A 22,446-nucleotide genomic window follows, 5' to 3' on the forward strand; every position below is an offset into this window, starting at 1 on the left:
TGTGTTCCCAAACTGTTTTCCACCATTTTACATTCCTACCAGCAATGCACAGGGGTTCCATTTATTCTATATCCTTGCCAAAGTTTGGTATTTTCTGGTTTTAAAATTTTTAATTGATTTTTTAATAACAGCCACCCTAATGGGTTTGAGGTGATATCTACCTCATTATCTTATATGAGGAGCTCGTAGTGATCAACTTGCCAATTTTTGTTTTCTCCTTTTTTTTTTTTTTTTTTAAAGGGAAGGAGAGAGAGGTGGGAGGAGAGGCAGGAGGAAAGGGAGAGCACCATACCTAGTGCGGAGCCCAATGTGGGGCTTGATTTCACAACCCTGAGATCACGACCTGAGCCAAAATCAAGAATTGGATGCTTAAACCAACTGAGCCACCCGAACTTTCCAATTTTATTCAGAGGTCACCAGATATGAGGTGCCACATCTGATTTGACCATGGAGGACACTGGAAATTTTAGGCTTGAGATGAATACCATGAGTGATGAGCAAAACTCTCCCTTACTGGGAAGAGGGGGAGGGAATGCCTTTATATGATGAATAGCACCTGGTATTAAGCAGAAGTAGGACATTCTAAAATATAGGCATATGGGTGAGAATGGAATCAGAGTAACAAAAAGGATAAGATGCTAAAAGTCCTAGGCCTGGCTGCCCTAAGACCTATTCCTCATTTTTCTCTTGCTCTGATCTCTACCTAGGGGGGCAGGGAGGGAAGGGGAACTGACCCCTACAGGCTGTTTTCTAGGTTCCCAGTTGGGTACTAATGAAGGCAGGCCCTGGGTGGGGGACACTGAAAGGCAACGGGAAAGGAGAAGGCAGGGCATTTACCCCCTGCCCTCTCTGCCTTCCGGGTGATGTCTCTAGCAACAGATGCATCTCCTTCTTGGCTCCAGGACCTACCATGCTGTGTTCTAATAAATTCCTCTGTCCTTTGGCAGTCCAGCTAAAGGGAGGTAATGGCTTCTTGCTGTTGCTAATCTATGGGTTATCTTAATGTTCTTGTTTGATACATCCTCATTAAAATGTATAACCAATTCCCTACATTAAATTCTCTCGGAGGTAAACAGCTGACGTCATTTCTATTTTCCACATTAGCCTTGACTTACATGTTAGACCTAATGATGACATCTGGCCATATTCAATGCTGTTGGGGATTGAGTCAATTATTTGGCATGGGAATTAATTAGCTCTGCTGGATAGGCAGAGAAAGTGAGACATGCTAGGGTAACCTGTAGAGATCACTTAGCCAGTATCTGTCAGAGCCTAAACTGATGAAGGTTATAAAAAGGTCTGGTCACCTACCTAGATTCCTGATAATACTGACTGATTCTATCGAGATGTGACAATGACACATCCATTTATCATGTCTGCTTTATACAACTGCTCAATCTTCAACCCTTTCAAAACTTAATTTGTCTGTGTCAAAAATAATGGGGGCAATACCATTCTGATGGGTCCTTTAATCAGGTTTTCAAAAACTGTTTTTCTAAAATGATCTTGGGTAAACCCTCATAAATAAGAATAAAATAGCCCAGTTATCTTGATTACAATATTATTTCTTTCTTCCTAGAAACTGCTAAAACTCATCACTAAGTCTATCCTTCACTGGTTTTTATGCATGTGCATTTCATCGCACACTCTTATGTGAATAGCTATTTTTCACGTTTAATAAGCAATTGGTCCTCTATAGAAATTTATCTCCATCAATAATCACAATCAAGGATATTTCATTTGCTTTCTTTGCCCACTGTTCCTCCACCATGCAAAACCTTGCAGTGCTCTGGCTTGGCTAGATGACACTGAACAGACTGCAATTCTGTGCAGAGACAGCCTGGAATGAGTCAGGGTGTTCCCTGCGATCAAGGTGAATATATAAAATACCAGCAACTTCTCTACTTCTGGGTCCTGCTTGGGGCTTAGAACAATATTAATTTATTGTTATTTTTTTCCTAGTTGCTATGAAATTGTAGTTACTGGGTTTCAACTCACAGATGACAGCCAGAAAAATTAATCAAGACCATCGTGGGGGTGGCATGTTTGACCACTGGCTTTTTCTCTTGCTTTATAAAATTAGCTTGCTTACTGCGACAGGTACAAAACACTGGACTCAAGGATTTATGATATTCTGGCACCAAGAGGGATCTTGGTATTTAGTCTTCACTCTGGCTATATATATTAAAAGCTGAACTAGAAAAGCATAAACAAAATTCCCCATGCCAAACTCCATCTGCAAAAATTCTGATTAATTGGTCATGGGTGGGGCTTAGGCATGGGCATTTTTAAAAATAATGGCTTTATTGGGATCTATTTCTTATGTCATAAAATTTACCCATTGAATATGAGCAGTTCAATAGTTTTCTGTATAATCACAGTTAAGTGATCATACAATTTAGAACATTTTCATTACCTGAAAAAATAAACCCTGTACCATTAGACTTCATCCTTATCCCCAATTCCGACCCTCCAGCCCTAAGTAAGTGCTAATCTACTTTCTGCCTCTACAGATTTCTCTAATTTGGACATTTATCTATGATTCCTCCTCATATAAATGGAGTCACACAATATGTGATCTTTTGTGATAGGTTTCTTTTACTTAACATCCTTGCTTTCAAGGTTCATCCATGTTCAAGCCTATATTATTACCAAATACTATTCCATTGTATGGATAATCACATTTTGTTTACCCATTCATCAGTTGATGAACATTAGGGTTGGTTTCCATTTCTAGGCTATTGTGAGTATCCCTGCTATGAACTCTTACGTATAAATCTTTGTGTGGGTATGTGTTTTCATTTCTCTTGGGTATATATACCTAGAAGTACAACTAGTGGGTGACAGGGTAACTATCCTTAACCTTTCAAGGAATTGCCATATTGTTTTCTAAAACTACTGGACCAATTTCCACTAGCATATATGGATTTCAATTTCTCCACATCCTTGCCAACTCGTGCTATTATCTTTTTTAAAATTACAGTCATTTTAGTAGACATGAAGAAGTATGTATCGCCTTTTTTTTTTTTTTGAAGAGCATGTGTGCATAGGCAGTAAGGGAAGGGCAGAGGGAGAGGAGAGAAAGAATCTTAAGTAGGTTCCATGCCCAGCATGGAGCCAGATGTGGGGCTTGATCTCACGACCCATGAGATCGGAGCCAAAATCAAGAGTCAGACACTTAACTGACTGAGCTACCCAGGTGCCCCAAAGAAATATGTATCTCCTTGTGGTTCTGATTTGCATTTCCTTGATGGCTAATGATATTGAGCACCTTTTCATGTGTTTATTGACCACTTTATGTCTTCTTTAGAGAAATGTCATTTCTGATCCTTTGTTCATTTTTTTTTTTTAATTTATGATAGTCACAGAGAGAGAGAGAGAGAGGCAGAGACACAGGCAGAGGGAGAAGCAGGCTCCATGCACCGGGAGCCCGATGTGGGATTCGATCCCGGGTCTCCAGGATCGCGCCCTGGGCCAAAGGCAGGCGCCAAACCGCTGCGCCACCCAGGGATCCCCTTTGTTCATTTTTTAATTGGGTTATTTGTCTTTTGGTTATTGAGTCATCCATTCTTTACCAGATATATACTAGAGATCCATGCCATTACCCAGTCTGTGTCCTAGATCTACTAAAGCCACTAGAATGATTTCCTAGTCCACTAATATGCCACAACCCAGAGTTTGGAAAATATGGTGTTTAAGTCTGCCTGGCTCTATGAATGTGTTCCTTGACTGGGCCTCCCAAAGACAGGGAACACTGATGAAGCATTTTACAGAAAAACTAAAGCACACAGAGGAAGATGTGCTCATTCTCACACTGTGGCAAAGGTGGGAACAGAGCCAGTTTCTGTTCTTAGTTTACTAATCAGGGCCGCAGCTGCCACCGTCCCTCACAAGTTACAATAGCTTTAGGGTTTCACTTTGCCTGGGGATTCTATAGCCTGAAGGCATAAGAAAACTGCTTCTTATCAAGGAATTGGGCTTTCTTCAGCAGTCCACTCAGGTAGTGCTAAACGGGGAGTGGGGGCGTGGGGGGGGCATACACACACACCTGTCAAATATCAGAGTAGAGTCCCTTAATAACAACAGGCACTTTCCTGCTTTTTAAATCCAAGTCTCATCACAGAAGTCCTTAAAAGTGGAGAATGTTCCCTGGCTGTGGTCAGGGAGAGAGATGTGATAATGGAAGGTCAGAGGGATGCTATGTTGCTACCTTTGAAGATGGAGGAAGGAGACCAAGAAATGAGGACAGGCTCTAAAAGCTGGAAAAGGTGGCGCGCCTGAGTGGCTCAGTGGTTCAGCATCTGCCTTTGGCTCAGGTCGTGATCCCAGAGTCCTGGGATCAAATCCTGTATTGGGCTCCCCATGGGGAGCCTGCTTCTCCATCTGCCTGTGTCTCTGCCTCTCTCTTTGTGTCTCTCATGAATAAATAAAATCTAAAAAGAAAAAAGGTTGGAAAAGGCCAGGAGGTGGATTTTCCCTTAAAACTTCCAGAAAGGAACATGGCCCTGCCGACACCTTGATTGTAGCACATTTAGACACATGTTAGGCTTCTAACCTAGAGAACTGTAAGAAAATGAGTCTGTGTTGTTTTAAGACACTAAGTCTATGGTAATGTTATGGCAGCAACAAAAAAATGATTATATCTCTAATGATGTGTGTGGATAGGAGAATGCCCTTGATCTTGGGAGATACATGCTCACGTGTTTAAGAGTGAAAGGTCACAATGTCGGTGCCTACTTTTGATGGTTTGGCAAGAGACAAGTACGTGCATTTATTTGTCGGGAACAGAGTGGGTATGGCAAGATGTTAATGGCCAGGAAATCTAAGTCAAGGTAAACATGGATTCACTGGACTGTTATTTCAACTTTTCTGTGAATTTATCATTAAAAAAAAAAGTTTAAGTTCAGGAAAAAAAGAAAAAAAAAGAAGCGAGGAATAGATGGATAATTGTTGTGCTTTTCAAAATCACTGCCCAAAACCGTTCCTAGGACAGCGGTGTCCCAGGAATCACTTCCTCACTAGATCCCTTGACAGGGCTTCTTAAGTTTCTTCCCAGAGCACTGACTTTCTGAGAAGGAAGGTTTCGTACCAAGTAGAACATCACGTGTATGATGAGACTTTAATGCACCAAATTAAAAACTTGAACAATATTATGAAAGCAATCAGACGTCTCACAACCTGTCTTTGCTGTTCTCATTTTATATTTTTTAAATCCAGAGAGAGAAAATTCAGAATGACAGCCAGTTGTGTTCTGATATGTTTAATCCACACAGGCGTCAATGCATAATTTCTTCTGCCAGTCCATCTTTCTGTCCTTATATAAGAATTCTGGAATAGTTGACATATTGTATTCTTATGGGTGAGCACAGAAAAACTCTTGTGCTCACATAATTTCCCTCTTGAAGAAGAGGGTTTAGAGCCACCAAGGTGATGGCAGGGCAAAGGCATCCTTCTGCTGAAGGCAGTTTACCTCTGTGCAGGTTCCCTAAGAGATACACAAAAGGATCACCTTTTGCATCATGAAGCCCATGGAGGCTGGGATGGTTGCAAAACACGAGGGTTCAAATAGTGAGTCAACAATTAGAGGCCAAGATTCTAATCACAGGTCAATATAAGTGACTGGGTGAGAAGTCCAAGTGCATGATGGGAGATTCACTATGGAAAAACACAACACAACACGACAAACCTCTGTTTCTATTTGATTGAGAACTGCATAAATCGTATGAGAAATGATTTTTTAAATTTTTTCTGTAATTATAGTTTTGTCATTTTTCTTCTCCAGCAGCATCTTCTTTTGTCTGTATTACTAACAATATAATCTATACATTGAACAGTTAGCTTTTTGATTTCTGGCTAATTTCCAATCACTAATGTAAAATTACAGCTCAGACTGTGAGTAAACATATAAGTATTTTCACCCTGCTATGGACTGAAATGTATTCCCCAGTCCTGAAATTCATGGGGTGAGTCCCTAAACCCCAAAGTGATGGTATTTAGAGATGGGATCTTTGGGAGGTAATTAAGTTATGCAAGTGGAGCCCTCATGATGGCTTAATACCCTTATATGATTAGACATGAGAGAGATCTCTCTTTCTCTCTCTGACATGTGAGGATATAGCAAGAAAATGGACCTTTGTAAGCCAGGAAGAGAGCTCTTATCAGGAACCAAATTGGCTGACACCTTGATCTTGGACTTCCTACCTTCTAGGACTGTGAGAAATAAATTTCTGTTGTCTAAGGTACCCAGTCTATGGTGTTTTATTATGGCAACCTGAGCTGACTAATACATACCCTATATTCTAAGACTCATTCTATTCTATTCTTTCTCTTCTATCACTCCATTACTATATATTAAGTAGTAGGTGAGTACAGATATACATTCATGCAACAAGCATTTACTGAGCAATGCTTGTGTGAATCATGCTAGGTCTGGCATTCAATACCCAAATTCTAGATCAATGATATTAGACTCAAATACTCTGGTCATTAACCCTATGCCTTTGTTATCAAGTGTCAAATCCTAATTTGACTAGGAACTGGATTTCAAAAGTCTTTCAGGCACTCTGCTTTTGGGGCAACGTTTTTCTGGAAAACAACAGTCATTGAAGACTAAATTTTCTTGTAAGATCAACTTAATAATTAAAGGTTGGGATTTGGGGACATAAAATAAATGATGAATGTTTGCAAAAAATATACCATAAATGTAAAACATACTAAAACCAGAACTCTGGGGCAGCCCGGGTGGCTCAGCGGTTTAGCGCCACCTTCAGCCCAGGGCATGATCTTGGAGACCCGGGATCAAGTCCCACGTCGGGCTCCCTGCATGGAGCCTGCTTCTCCCTTTGCCTGTCTCTTTGCCTCTCTCTCCCTCTCTGTGTCTCTCATGAATAAATAAATAAAATCTTTAAAAAATAATAAAACCAGAACTCTGAGTAGTAGCTAAAAATAGTACAAAATGGACAGAATACACTAGGTATATTGATTACAAAAGGTCTCCAGCTACTCTAAAATGTAAATACACAACATAAATATACAACCCTACTGGACATGAAACATGACCTAATATAATGTATACACACACACACACACTCCAGCCTATAAATTCTAGAAATAAAGATTGTCATTTACAGAGGAGGGACAGAGGTGCAGAGGAGCGAGGGAAGCTGGCTAAAGACACAGATTTAGGGGCAGGGTGAAGCAGAAGCCCAAAGCTCAGTCTCAGGGTTTTCTCTTCATTTTGTACCACCTTTTTGGAACCAAGTAGATGAGTACACTGATGTACTAGTGGGCAAGGAGAGTGAAGAGTTCCATGGATACTGATACTGGGTTGGGGCCCAGGGTGGCTCAGTCTGTTAAGCATCTGACTCTTGGTTTTGGCTCAGGTTGTGATCTCAGGGTCATGGGACAGAGCTCCGTGTTGGGTTCTAAGCTCAGCAGACAGTCTGCTTGAGATTCTTTCTTTCTCTTTCTCTCTCCTTCTGCCCCTCCTCTGCTCTCACACATGCCTGTGGTCTCTCTCTCTCGAATAAACAAATCTTAAAAAAAAAAATAAATTGATACTAGGTTAAAACAAGCAAAGAGCTAATTGTGAACAGCACATTATTTTCAGGCTGATGGCACCTGCTCAGAGTTCTGATTTAGAATCCACATAGGGCAGCCTGGGTGGCTCAGCAGTTTAGCACCTGCCTTCAGCCCAGGGTGTGGTCCTGGAGTCCTGTGATCAAGTCACATGGGGCTCCCTACATGGGGTCTGCTCTCCCTCTGCCTGTGTCTCTGCCTCTCTCTGTGTGTCTCTCTTGAATAAATAAATAAAATCTTAAAAGAAATATCCATATGGAATAAAATTGCACTAAAGTGCTCTGATAGTGTGGAACATGCTTACTTTAGCCACACGACTCAAATAAGCCTGGCTTATCAGCCTGTTGTCAAGCAACACTGATATAAACAATAAGGGCCAAGCCTTTTCTGCATGTGCTAGGACTTCTGAGGTATGCAGGTTTTTTTTTTTTTTTGCCATAAGCCACTGTGAGTTATGCATTTATACAAATAGCAATAGTTTTCTATAAAGAACATTTATTAAGCTTCAATACAGGCTGTCAAATGAAGGATTAAGCAACCAATAATTTGAACATATACTTTGGTTTTTCAACTACCAAGAATGATTGTAGATTTAAAAGTCAAAATTCATGTATCATTGAGCCTCCTCACCTGAGTGTTCCAGCTCATTGATCATTCTGGTTATTTATCAAATTATCATACAATTTCCTTCTGAATAATCTAAATCTACTCAGAGCAGAGACACTAAATAACTAATCTCAAAGGGAATCCCTGGGTGGCTCAGTGGTTTAGCGCCTGCTTTCAGCCCAGGGCGTGCTCCTGGATGAGTCCCACGTCAGGCTCCCTGCATGGAGCCTGCTTCTCCCTCTGCCAGTGTCTCTGCCTCTCTCTCTATGACTCTCATGAACAAAGAAATAAAATCTTTTAAACAAAAACCAACTAATCTCAAGCAAAGGCAATGACTCCCAAGCTAAGCAACTAAATGGCCTGTCTTCAAAGTAGCTTTCTTAGAAGAGAGAGGGGGAAGGAGCTGAGGAATGGATGGGATCCAGGCATTATAGGAGGAAGACAAAGACAGAGATGGAGTCTTCCTGGGAAAAGCGAGACTATACGGAGAAGAGTAAATGCTTTGTGTGAAAATGGCTTAAGATTTTTTTTTTCAGGGATAAAAAAATGTTAGAAAGACAGGGTATTTGTTTTTTTTTTAATAAATTAATTTTTATTGGTGTTCAATTTACCAACATACAGAATAACACCCAGTGCTCATCCCATCAAGTGTCCCCCTCAGTGCCCGTCACCCATTCACCCCCACCCCCTGCCCTCCTCCCCCTCCACTACCCCTAGTTCGTTTCCCAGAGTTATGAGTCTTTATGTTCTGAAGACAGGGTACTTGTAGAGAAATAGTGAATTGGCAGTGAACAGTAACAGGGTTTGAGGATTTGGGGAATTTTTTTAGGCAAACAAAACTAAAACCTAAGTAAGACTTACTCATGGTTAAACAACTTCTAAGGGTAAGCAGTGATCCCCTGTCCCATCCCTACCCATCCTTAGTCTTGTACTCCTGAAAAAAGCACCTACAGCTTACAAAAACAAACTATTGCTGTTCCTAATTCTCCCAATGGTTACATCCACCTCTCTATAGAATCTGCGGAAATTGCTACTCATTGACGTTTTAATTTTAGACATTTTGATTGTGACCATCCTTGTTCCTTCCTCCCAATTATACCCAATTCCCCTTCCTTATGTAGTCATATTATTATTCTTAGTTTATCTACTGGTCTCCTATATTTTTATACATGTTTTTACCTGTAACAGGACTCCCCACACTATACACTGCTTATTTAACTACCCTCTCCGCCCAGAGATTATGAGTTCCTAAGGCAGGAAGGCAGCAGGGAGGGGTGCAGAGCAGGAGAGTTTTGTGGGGGGAAATGCTGGAGGAGCTGATACCTGAGCTGTATGTTCCAAGCACATCAGAACAGGGGGTACAGGAGGCAGGGGTGGGATGAGAAAAGGGTATTCCAGGCAGAGGAATAGGCATGGCAAACACACAGAGAGGAAGTAAAGAGTATGGCAGATGGAGAGCCTGAAAAAGTTCAACAGACACCGGTGAGAAGGTGAGCGCCTCTCCATCCCCTGGCAGGGACGTCAGCCTGCAGCAGACAGCAGCCATCAGCAGGGACAGAGAGCAGCCCTGAGCAGGGACAGAGCTGGGAAAAGGCAACAGCAGGCACGGGCCTTTTCGGTGGTGGTTTTGGACTATCTCCTTGCTGGCTGGGTCTTAGGAACACATGTTCCCGCTCCTACCCATTCGAGGTACCAGGTATCCCTCCCACCACAATGTCATGGAACATCATTCTCAGCCTCTTTCTGAAGGGCTGGGTGGGACTAAGTTGGGGAGATTATTATCTTTTCTTTTATTAAGATTCCAAATGAGAGAAAGAGGAATGGTGTTAAATGAAGTAAAATCTAAACTTAAAAAGTTAGATAATCCCATGATCTGAAAATCTACCAAAAACACAATGTAGAAAACACTCTATTAGGGACTTTTTAATAATACTAATAAATAATTATAATCCTCAACTAACTGTCTAAATAGATGAGCATTTATGCAATATACGGGGGAGATTTAAAGTGTTTTTCCATTTGCTGCTAATCTTATGCTAACAAGAGTGATATCATTTTAATATAATAACATAGTGCCTAATGCAATCATCTTGAACATTAATTGATATGTTTTGTAGCTGAGTCTCCAGTTAATTACCTGTCTTTTTTGTTTAATTTTCATTTTTTAAAAATTTTTATTTATGATAGAGAGAGAGAGAGAGAGAGAGAGAGAGAGAGAGAGAGGCAGAGACACAGGCAGAGGGAGAAGCAGGCTCCATGCACCGGGAGCCCGATGTGGGATTTGATCCCGGCCAGGCGCCTAACCGTTGCGCCACCCAGGGATCCAGATTGAAGCCTGCTTCTCATCTAGTCTTGCCTGCCACTGCCCTACATCCATCTATGACCTTCATCTTGTTGCATTGACTGATGGAAAAAAACATTTTAGCAATGCATTTCTACTCTTATACTTACTTAATATATTCATATTTTCTGATTCATCTTTCCTATTATAATTATATTTTTAAAGTCATATTAAGTCTATAGAAAGAGTGGGATATACGTCTCCATTCTAATGAACATTTTGTTCAAGCTAGCTGATTTTTCCTGCATTGAATCTTTTACTCATTCCTTCAAATTCATCTAAAGATTCTTCAATAGCTGTAGTTATTGGGAACCTTTTTTTTTTTTTTAAGTAGGCTCCACACCCAGTGCGGAGCCCAGTGACAGGCTTGAACTCAAGACCCTGAGATCAAGTCCTAAGCCAAGGTCAAGAGCCGGATACTTAATAACTGAGCCACCCAGGTCCCCCCATTAATAGGAACCTTTTAACAGTTGTTGCTTATATTGTTTTGAGACTTTTTAAGTTTTTAAGTGGAATTTTTATGAAAATTATTTCTGCTGTACTTTATTCATACCATGTTTCATTTAAACATATTCCTAAGCCTACTTGATTTCTGCCTGTCTACTCTGAGCTGGTTGAAGAACCCAAATAGGTGTAAAGACCTACCAAAGGCAAAACCAAAATAAAAAAGACTAATTAATTGCTGTGCTGAGGACTAGAACCTGGGCCTCTGGGCTTCCAAAAGGAAAAAACTTCTACATGTGCAACTTTTAGAGAGGCCACTGAAAGCATTTTCTTCCAGTTAAGACACCGGCTCACCACTCTTTACATTTTATTCTTTTCATTTGAAGAGTGTGTGATTCTTCCTATTTTTAAATTCAGTTTCATTCATCCAACATATACTGAGGATCTAAGATGTACTATTAGGGTTTCACAGAAGGAAGATGAATGTGCAAACCTTTCTGCTTTCATTCTCTTTTTTTCATTAACCATTTAATATAGAACTCATACCAAATAAAATCTCAGGAATGGCCTTGCTCTTTGAAAATAATATTTTTGCTGTTCTTTAATCACACTGAGTTCCTAATTTCATAAGACAACAAAATGCAGCCTTAATAAACACAGCACTCACTTGATTCTCCAGATAAAATGAAAAGTTATCTTCTAAAAAACTCAGTAACTAAAAATAGCTAAAATATCCTTACTCTCTCTTCCCTATTCATGTCTGCATTACACTCCATCTGAAACCTACACAATTTCTTTATTTATCATTTTTATATTTCCATCCTCTTTGTGTCATCTTTCTTCAACAGCGATTCTTTTTCTTTGATAGCCAAACATAAAACTCAGAGAATTCGTAACAATGTAATATAATGAATACTAATACTTTCAAGCTGAATTTAGAGTAAAAGCACCTATATGATAAGTGATGAGAAAAGCAGCCAAGATTATAATGATCAATAAAAATGAAGGAATAACTCAAAAGTCCAAAACTGTAAATTTCTGATCTATTTTTAGGCTGGTAGATCCTGGTGGGTTAGTTCTTAGAGCTAGACCACCTGGAGTCAAATTTTAGCTGTCACTTAGTAACTCTGTGAATCTGGGGAAATTACTTAATTTTGTCACCCCTCTGTTTTCTCATCTGCTGAATGGGAAAAATGCATCTGAAAACTCATAATGTTGCTGTACAGTGCCAGACACTGTTAGCTCTGATTGTTGTAACTGTTCTAATAGATTGTATGATTTTTTTATCATTCATCTTTCCGCCTGCTATACTTTGACTAATTTGAAGGCTTTATATATTCTTTGACTTCTATCACATGAAAACTCTGGTCCTGGTCTCACCAATCATATCCCTCTACTTAAGAATTTTCAAACCTGGCTCTAGAGAAAGGATTCCTATTTTTTGAAATCCTCGGTCACTGACTGAAATGGGGGTCACAGATTTTTGGGGATGGTCTTTCGAATACAGATGGCCTTGCAACTCCTAGACAATCCCTCCCCACCCCGTTACTTGTCCCAACACCTTACCTCTTCTGTTAATTACATCTCCAGAAAGTGGGACGACTTTTATCAGTGGATATTCATTGATCTCAAAAGAATAAATATATACATATATATGACAGGTGCAAAGACAATGGGCTAGAGAGCCTGCTTTCAGCTTCTTGGGGAACCAAACGATATTTGCTATTTTCCCTTTTTCTATTAAAGCCCTGGCTTGACCTATTTTTTTCCCCCTCTATTCAAAGTTAAGCTTGGAAACAACACATTTTATTTTTTGGTTAAAAAACAAGAATAGAAAAGGGCCTCATTTAGTAATGAAGGGAACATAACCTTTATTCAATGCAAAGGGCACTGGATTCTATATTCATCCCTGCGCCAATAGCCCTCTGAGCTTTAAAAACTAATTATAGGAGGGGAGTGTGATTTTTCAGTCTCTTTGGCTCCTGCCATGCTCCATGGAACTCTAACGTGCTCAGTAAAGGCTCTGTCAACTCTACCACCTTGGAATATCAATAAAGGTGTTCTCTCCTACTCATCTTTGCTTTCAATGTCTAATCAGGATAGAGAATGTGAAAGATTAAGAGGAAAGAATCACAACCCAAATAAAACAGACTAAAAAAATTATTTTTCTAATCTTAAAGTAAATATAATTTGTTTTCTTTTTTGTTTTGTTTTCAATCTTTTTTTTTTTTTACATTTTAAATTCAATTTGCCAACAATAATTTGTTTTCAAATTGTGTCTACATGCAGAAGCATGGATGAATCCCTTGGGCATAATGCTCAGCAAAATAAACCTAACTCTATGATTAATCATATAAGATTTGGGCACATTCAAATCTGATATATGGTGATAAAAGTCAGAATAGTGGTTACCTTGAGGGCAGGTGTCCAAGTGCTGGGGGGATTCTGTAATTTGATCTGGGAGGTGATTCCATGGGCATAATCATACATAACATTTGACAGAGTTATATACCTAAGGTTACACTTGCCTTCATGTATACTATAATTCACCAAACATTTTTAAAAACATATATAAAGTTGTTTTGCCTTCAAATTTAAGATAGAAGGTGATACTACTCAGTGAGCAAAGCAGGAATAAGAAAGGGCCCTCATCCACCTTTACTGTATCAGAAGCATGAGGTGGTACATGGACATGTAGCTCTTTGGATCAACATTCTCTTTTTTGGAATAGGGCTAGAAGCCCATCCTTTTGAGCTACTGGAGATACTAATAAAACTAATAAAACTAACTCTTTGCAAGCATAGAAGACAATTAAGGAGTTAAATAATAATAAGCTGAGGAAACAGGAAGATTTACATTCATTTAATATAACCTGAAAAGTTGGGAAAAGTAATTTATCCTCTAGAAATTGGTTCTAATAAAACTATTCAGGTTACAGATATGATTTAGTAGACATACTTAAAGAGAAGGTGTGGGAATATGCTTATCCAGATCTCTTAAAAATCTGGCAGCAGGAAAACATGATGGTAATACTAAGAACGAATGGAGTCCATGGCCTGACTTCTGTCCTAAGGTCAGTTTGATTATTTTTACTTGAGGCTACAATTAATCAATGTCTCAATCATTCTTTATCTCCCTTGATAGATAAAAATCCTGAGGCTACTCTCTGCTATTATTGCCATGGCAATGTGATCTAAATTTAGGGGAACTGTAGAGAATAGGGATAGGAAATAAATATATAAGAGTTTATAATTTATTTCAGATGCTAGGGAAAAATATATTCGGCACAAAAAAGGTTCTTGAGAAAAATATCTCTATGATTTTGGTATAAGTAAGGATTTCTAAAATATCTATCCATCTATCTCTAACAAAGAAGTTGCATCCTGATACATAAAGAATGCCTACAATTCAGTAGGGAAAAGACAGACAATGTAATTGAAAATTTGGCAACAGATATGACCAAATATATTATAAGACAGCATATTCAAGTGGCCAGTAAATATGTAAAAGTACATTAACAGGCGCTCAACTTCATTGGTCATGAGGGAAATGCATATTAAGCCACAGTGAGAGACCTCTACAAACCTACCAGGTGGCTAAAATTAAAAAAAAAAGGGGAAATATTAAGTAGAGGTGAGATATTGAGCAACTGGAATATATACAAATGGCTACCGGAATACATACAGTACAATATGCACAGCAGCACTATTTGCAATAGTTCCATCCTAGAAGCTACCCAGGTTCCTATCAGCAGTAGAATTAATATATATACATTCATTAATTCTACTGCTGATAGGAATACATATATATATACATATGTATACACACACACACATACACACACACAATTAAAAAAAAACTTGTGCATTCAAACAATGTAATACACTACATATTATAGAGTAATAAGGACCTATACCCAACAATATGGAGGAAGCTCACCAACATAAGACAAGTGAAACCAGTCATAAAAGAATACATAAGTGCATGATTCAATTTATATAAAATCCAAAAACAGATTCAATTAATCTATGTGTTTAGAAGTCAGATAAGGGTAACTTGGAGATGCAAGTAGTGACTAGCAGGAAGCACGAAAAGGCTCCTTGTTGCTATGCTTTGTTTCTTGATCTGGGTATAGGTTATACAATAAAAAAAGAAGGGAAATTTACCAAGCTGTGCCTTTGATATGTGCTCATATATAATATAAATTCAATAAAAAATAAACTATAGTTTATTTTAGGTAAAGTAAACAGAGAAATGGAAACTCTAAGAAGGAATCACAAGGAAATGCTGGATATCAAACACACCACAATGGAAATGAAGAGTACCTTTGATGGGTTTATCAATACACTGAGCATAACCAAGGAAAGAATCAGTGAGCTGGAAGAAATGTCAATAGAAACTTTTAAGATTGAAATCCAAAGAGAAAAAAGAATGAAAAGACAGGACAGAATGTCTAAGAACTGTGGAACAATTAAGAAAGGTATAATATGTGGACAGAGAAAAAGGAACAGAAAAAATATTTGAAGAAATAATGACTGTGGATTTCCCCAAACCACTGGCAGACATCAAATCACAGACATAGAAAGCTCAGAGAATGCCAAGCATGAAATACACACACACACACACACACACACACACACACGCACACACTCACCCCTAAGCATATGATATTCAAATGGCACAAAATCAAAAACAAAGAATAAAATCTTGAAAGAAGCCCGAGGTCAAAAAAATTACCTTATCTACTGAAGAACCAAGATAAAAGCTGCATTAGACTTCTCTTCAAAAACCATGGAAGCAGGAATAATGAAGTGAAATATTTACAGTGTTAAAAGAAAAAAAAATCACCAACCTAGAATTTTGTACACTGCAAAATTATTTTTCAAAAATGAAGGAGAAGTAAAGACATTTTTGTCAAACAAAAATTGAGGGAATCTGGGAGCTTCCCTCTACTTGCTAGGTGGGGTGCCACTCAAATTATGAATCACGTAATAAAACCAATTAAAAAAATTGGGGGAATTTGTCACTAGTGGACCTGGCTTACAGAAAATGTTAAAAGAAGTTCCTTAGGGCAAAGGAGTATTATTTAGTTCAGAAACTTTGATCTACACTAGGTAAGGAAGAGTATTAGAGAAGGAATAAATGAAGGAAAATAGAACTTATTTCTCTTATTCTTACTTGATCTATCAGATAACAATTTGTTCAAAAGAATAATAGCAACAATGTACACAATGATTATAGTCTGTGGATGAATGAAATAAAGAATGATAGCAATGTTATAAGGAATAGAAGGGAGGAATCAGGGATACTTTGTTATAAGGTACTTGCATTATCTGTTTTAGTAGTCAGGTGTTATTTGAAAGTAGACTTGAATTAGTTATAAATGTATATAGCAAACTAGAGAAACCACTAAAAAATGGTAAAAGTGTAATTTATATGCTAAGAGAGAGGAAAAAGTGGAATCACATAAAATAATTAAAATCAGAAAGTAGATGGAAAAAGTGCAGGAAGCTGGATTTCATTGAAATGTAAAACTTCTGTTTGACAGAAGAAGCTGTGAAGAGAATAACAAGATAAGGCACAGACTGGAAGAAAATCTTTGTAAAACACATATCAGATAAAGGACAGTATCCAAAACATACAAAGAACTCTTCAAACTCAACAATAAGGAAATACAACCCAATTTAAAAATGAGCCGTATCTCAACAAAAATATATATACAAATACCAAATAAGTATATGAAAAGATGTTCAAAATCATATGTCATTCGGGAAATACAAGTTAAAACAATGAATCGAAGACTCACATCTGCACAAAAACCTGTACATGAGTGATTATAGCTCCTTTGTTTATAATTGCCAAAACTTGGAAGCAGTCAAAATGTCCTTCAACTGCTAAAGGGACAAAGTATAGTACATCCATACAATGTAATATTACTCAGGGATTAAAAAAATAGGCCACAAAAAGACATGGAGGAATCTTAAATTCATATTGCTAAGCACAAGAGGCCAATCTGAAAAGACTACACTTGATTCCAACTCTATTATATTCTGGAAAAAGCAAAACTATGGAGATGGTAAAAAAAAAAATCAACAGTTGGCAGGGCTTGTGGAAAGGAAGGCAGGAATAGCATGGGGAATAGGACAGTGTAACTATGATTCTGAATGATACTAATGGTAGATACACCCATTTTATATTTGTCAAGACCCATAAAATGTACAACACAAAGAGCAAACCCTAATGTAAATTACAGACTTTAGTTGATAATAATGTATCAGCATTAGCTCATGAATTGTAACACATGTACCATCTTCCATTAATGTAAGATGTTAAAAACAGAGGAAATTGAAGGTGGTGGGGAAGGGTGTAGAAGGGAACACTATACCCTTTGCTCAATACTTTTTGTAAACTGAAACTGCTTCCCCCTCAAATGAAGTCTATTAATCTAAAAAGTGAACCCTCAATCTAGTTAAATTACAGGTGTGAAGTTTTGGGTCTTGTGATTTTGAGAAGGTTTTAAATGGCTCTATAACAAATTTTCATAATATAAGGTTGATAAATGTGTGGCACTATTATTCATGTATGAATACAGTTAACTTAGCAATAAAAACCTGCTAATCTATAGTTGCAATCCACATTCTGAGAAAAAGATGAGCCCGCGGTTCTATGATGAATTAAAAGTAAAATATTAGCCATTACTTCCCTTTATTCCTTTTCTGGTCTTTGCTCTTTTAAAGTGCTTTTATTTTATTTTTACTATTTATTTATTCACTTGGATAGGCAAAAACAATAAGAATAAACCTAATTTTAATGTGACAAAGTAATACTTCAATTTTTTTTTCTACTTTACACAGCTCTAAAGTGACAGAGGTGGAAATATTTCACTGTGGCAAGCCAGTCATGCAGCCACACCGTCATGGTTAATAAATAATTTAAATTGCACAAAAGTAAATGTGGAGTGATAAAGCTGAGGCCTTACTTTTCTCAAAATAAAGAGGAAATAATTAGAGATAACATAACGTATATGAAAAAACAAGAAGTTCATTTATATATGCAGAAGTTCTATGAACTGAAGAGCATGCGAAGAACAATGTTAACATACTCTGTATGGGCAAGAACTTTTACATCGTTAACTCTCACATCACCAAGGTATGGCACATAAGGTCAATACAGCTTTGCCGAATAAATAAATGCATCAATGAGTAAATTACAAGCTTCCCCTTAGAGGGAAAAATGACCTACAAATTAAAAGATATTTTAACTTGATTCAACAATTCTCCAAATTTGATTCACATCAATCCCTTCTAAAATTTTGAGTACAAGGCATATTTACATGGGCAATGAGGTATGTTAGGACAGAAACAGACTTTACTAAGTTCAGTTCATTGCCACTTGGTATTTAGAATTGCCCCAAACTTCAAGAAAGAATTAGCTAAACTGATGTTTTTGCTCCCAGTGCTTAATACAACATAGAAAATAAATCTTTTACCTTATGAAATCTTCTTCCTCTTCTCTCTTTGGCCTCAGCTGTTTGGGTTGAGCCATGTTAATCCAGTTTGGTAGAGATTTCAAGAGTCTGCTGATATCGTCATCTTTTGCCCAAGATGCACTGATGACAAGTTTCTCCTCTGACTGGACAATGCCCCTGAACACAATCAGTGGAAAAGAGACACTTGAGTACATTGCCTGGTATGCAGTTAGTACTTTTCATCTACCTTTGCTGTAGGAAAAAAAGAAGAAGAAGAAAAAAAAGATACCACAGCCATCTCTCTTATTAACATAATCCATTATCTGAGTTGGAGTCATGACATCCATTAACAGGTCACATTACTGGGAAACCATCACTAAATTTCATTTTTATTGTCTTCACTGTTGAGTAATGGGGAAAGGTAAAGGTAATACTGATTTACTGCCCTTATCATAGTTAGTCCCTAAGTATAAATAAAAACATATGGCAAGTTTTAGGGGAGATCTTTCAAGACGGATGCTGAACCAATAAGAAGTAGGGTAACCACATAGAATTAAAGAATGTTATTAAGTCAGGATCCCTGGGTGGCTCAGTGGATGATTGTCTGCCTTTGGCTCAGGATGTGATCCTGGGGTCCTGGTATCCAGTCCCACATTAGGATCCCCACAGGGAGTCTGTTTCTCCCTCTGCCTATGTCTCTGCCTCTCTCTCTGGGTCTCTCATGAATAAATAAAATCTTAAAAAAAAAAGAATGTTATTAAGTAACAACATAAATGGTATGGGAAAGGTGACCAAGTGTTATAAAAGGTTGTTCTCTGACTTCTTGGTTTAAACCACCAATTAGTTCTACTTGAAGGTACTTTTTGAACTGTGGACACTCCTCTATTCAAAGTAAATCTACCATCATAGTGGAACCTTTTGCCCCTGATGTCAGGCAGAAAAAGTCTTTGATTATTTCTCTCTCCAGAGGGCTTTGACTATCGACCTAGAGTGACAGGCTTCAAGTCCTTTAATAGAGCCCAAGGGTTAGTTATTAACACTGCACTTTTACCAGAAAATCCTTGTAAATTCATCTTAAATGTTCAATTTCAACTTAATTAAAAAACTTCTTCTGTTCAACATTTGTCACTATAACTAATTTCAATGGTCTAAAAACCATCAGCAACTCGAGATAACAGGAATGACATTTATTTACAAAGGGAGTGCTAATTAGCTGGCTACCCCTCTGAAGTTGACCCAGACTCCAGGAGATTTCCCCCTCTCGCAGGCAGAAATTTATGTTGGTGTAAGAATCATCAGTGGGGGGACATTATGCACTTCTTAATATATAATATATGTATGGTGTGCGTGCATGATCAAGCCTCCTTAACTAACAGACAACTCAATGTTTGCCAACAAAAGAAGCTGGAAGCCTAAAAACTTTGCCTCAAGGCAATCTCACTCAAGGTAATAAGATTTCATGTTGTAGGGAGCAGTATTACTCTGGTTCTCTGAAAATAAGCTAGAATAACTAAAAGAACCACAGCTGGGGGCGCCTGGGTGGCTCAGTGGTTGAGCATCTGCCTTTGGCTCAGGTCATGATCCTGGGGTCCCAGGATCGAGTCCCGCATCAGGCTCCCCGTGGGGCACCTCCTTCTCCCTCTGCCTGTGTTTGCCTCTCTCTCTGGGTGTCTCATGAATAAATAAAATCTTAAAGAAAAAAAAAAAAAGAACCACAGCTGATTCCTAGAATTCTTCTATTCACTATAAGCAAAAGTTTTCAAACAGTAACTATGGTCAGCAATACAGAAATAGATCACAGGACCTTTCCTTTTACACGTTTGTGGGGGGTAGGGTTGCTGGGCACTGTCTCTCATTTATGATGCTGCGTGCCAGGTGGGCCCTCAATGTTCTTTGGTGTTCCTTTTACCTGTCTCTGGTCAGCTTCCCCTACCATTCCCTCAGTGCTATTTTTTTAAGCCTTTGCCCTTTATCTCCTCATTGTTTATCCCCTACATTCTTCCTGACACAGAATCTGACACAGAAAGGAGGATTCTTAATGACATACTCTCAAACATTTCACCTCTATCCCCCACAGAAATATCTTCAAATCTGTTTCTTCCTCATTTACTTCCAGTTAATCCCTTTATCTAGGCTCTTGGGGATCCTCCCTACTGTCCCCCAAATCGCTTTTTCCTTTTCCCTATCTAGGATCTCTCTCAATATATTTCCCAACCCCCTATTCTTTTTTTTTTTTTTAAAGAATTAATGAATCAGCCTCTTCCTTCATCTAGCATTTCTCAGTGAAGCTCCTCCCTACCTGTCACAGACACTGTCACTCCAATGAGTGGCCTTCACTCACTGATTGCTCTTCCTTATCTCTCACTCATTGTTTTCAATTTATGAATTCTCTTTCTCCAGGATCTACTCTGGGATTTAACCCACCTAATACTTTTTGAAATGTTTTCAATTAGTGTATTTTTCCTTTCCAGATTTTTCTCTTTAGTTTTTTTAAGAAATCCACTGCCCTCCCTCCTCCAAAATGATCTGCCCTTGTATTAATGGATTCTATTCTTTATTTTTTTGAGTATTTTATTTTATTTTTTAAGATTTTATTTATTTATTCATGAGAGACACACAGAGAGAGGCAGTGACAGGCAGAGGGAGTAGGCTCCCTACGGAGAGCCCGAGGTGGGACTCAATCCCAGGATCCGGGATCATGACCTGAGCCAAAGGTAGACTCTTAACCACTAGGCCACAGGTGCCCTATTTTTGAGTATTTTAAAAAGCAGCAATTTTAAAGTTTTTACACGTGGCTTTACATCTTTTGGTAGTTCTTTGGATGTCAAATGTCTTGTGAGTTGCATTTTCCTTCTTTTCTCATGTGATCAGCTATTGGCCTGCAAGCTCCACCTCAGTGGGAATTTCACATTTGCTCTGAGTTTTAGAGATGTCACTATTAGGCGATTTGCATTTGCCTCTTCTGGATCCTACAGGTTTCACTAGTTCCAAGTAAGGTTTTAAGATCCCCCCCCCCGCCTTTTTTTTAACTTAAAACATTCTCTCCCAACATGGGAAGGGCAAATTGGGGTCCTTACTTACACCTGTGTAATTCTGATTTCTTCTAGAGGCCACTTTTCTACTCTCCAAGTTGGGTGGCTCATTCTCAAGTCTAGAGTTTTCCTGGTTCCACCCACAGGAAAAATCCCTTGCATAATTTCTGCACAGATAAAACTCCCTGCCATGCAGGTGTTAAGATGCCAGCCACTACTTGGGTCTGAATTCAGCTATGATCTGAATGTCTGTGTCTGTTGAAAACTCACATGTTGGAATCCTACTACTGATGTTACAGTGTTAAGAAGTGAGGCCTTTTAGGAAGAGACTAGGTCATAAGGGTAGAGCCCTCATGAGTGGGATTAGTGCCCTTATAAAGAAATCCCACAGAGCTCCCTAGCCTCTTTTACCATGTGATAAAGCAATAAGATGTCTCTGACCTAGAAGAGAGCCACACCTGACCCTTCTGGCATACTAGTCTTGAACTTCCACCCTCCCAAACTGTGAGATATAAATTACTGTTTTTCAGAAGCCATCCTATCTGTACCATTTTGTTACAGCAGCCCAAACAAAGACAACTATTCTATGAAGTCTTGATACTTTTGTGGGCCACTCAACTTCAATATCTGCTTACTGCTATGGCTTTTAGATCCTCTTTTATTTGGGGCATATGGAGAATTGCTTTTCTTCCTTTTGAGATTGGCTACATATTTTTAAATTTTTTTTGAAGTTTTAGATATATATATATAAGACTTTATTTGAGATAGAGAGCATGAGTGTGTTAGGGGGCGCGTGGCGGGGTGGAGCAGTGGGAGAAGGAGAAGAAGACTTTCGGCCAAGCAGGGAGCTCGACGCCAGGCTGATCCCAGGACTCCAAGATCATGACCTGAGGCAAAGGCAGATGCTTAACCAACTGAGCCACCCAGGTGCCCTTAAAGTAATATATTTTTAACTGGACTTTATGTGTTAGGAGTAG

At 38.5% G+C, this 22,446-nt stretch overlaps 1 protein-coding gene across 2 annotated transcripts in view; it reads right to left on the reverse strand.

The window, feature by feature from the left end:
- Positions 1–22,446, reverse strand: part of EXOC4 (exocyst complex component 4) — a 746,310-nt gene that overhangs the window by 119,393 nt on the left and 604,471 nt on the right. For both annotated transcript variants that reach the window (XM_055307533.1, XM_055307534.1), the window contains exon 13: positions 18,459–18,614. In XM_055307533.1, the coding sequence (XP_055163508.1) occupies positions 18,459–18,614 (156 nt within the window). The remainder of the gene's footprint in view (positions 1–18,458; positions 18,615–22,446) is intronic.

The sequence above is a fragment of the Nyctereutes procyonoides genome, unplaced genomic scaffold (genome assembly GCF_905146905.1).
Source record: "Nyctereutes procyonoides isolate TBG_1078 unplaced genomic scaffold, NYPRO_anot_genome, whole genome shotgun sequence".
NCBI lineage: Eukaryota > Metazoa > Chordata > Mammalia > Carnivora > Canidae > Nyctereutes > Nyctereutes procyonoides.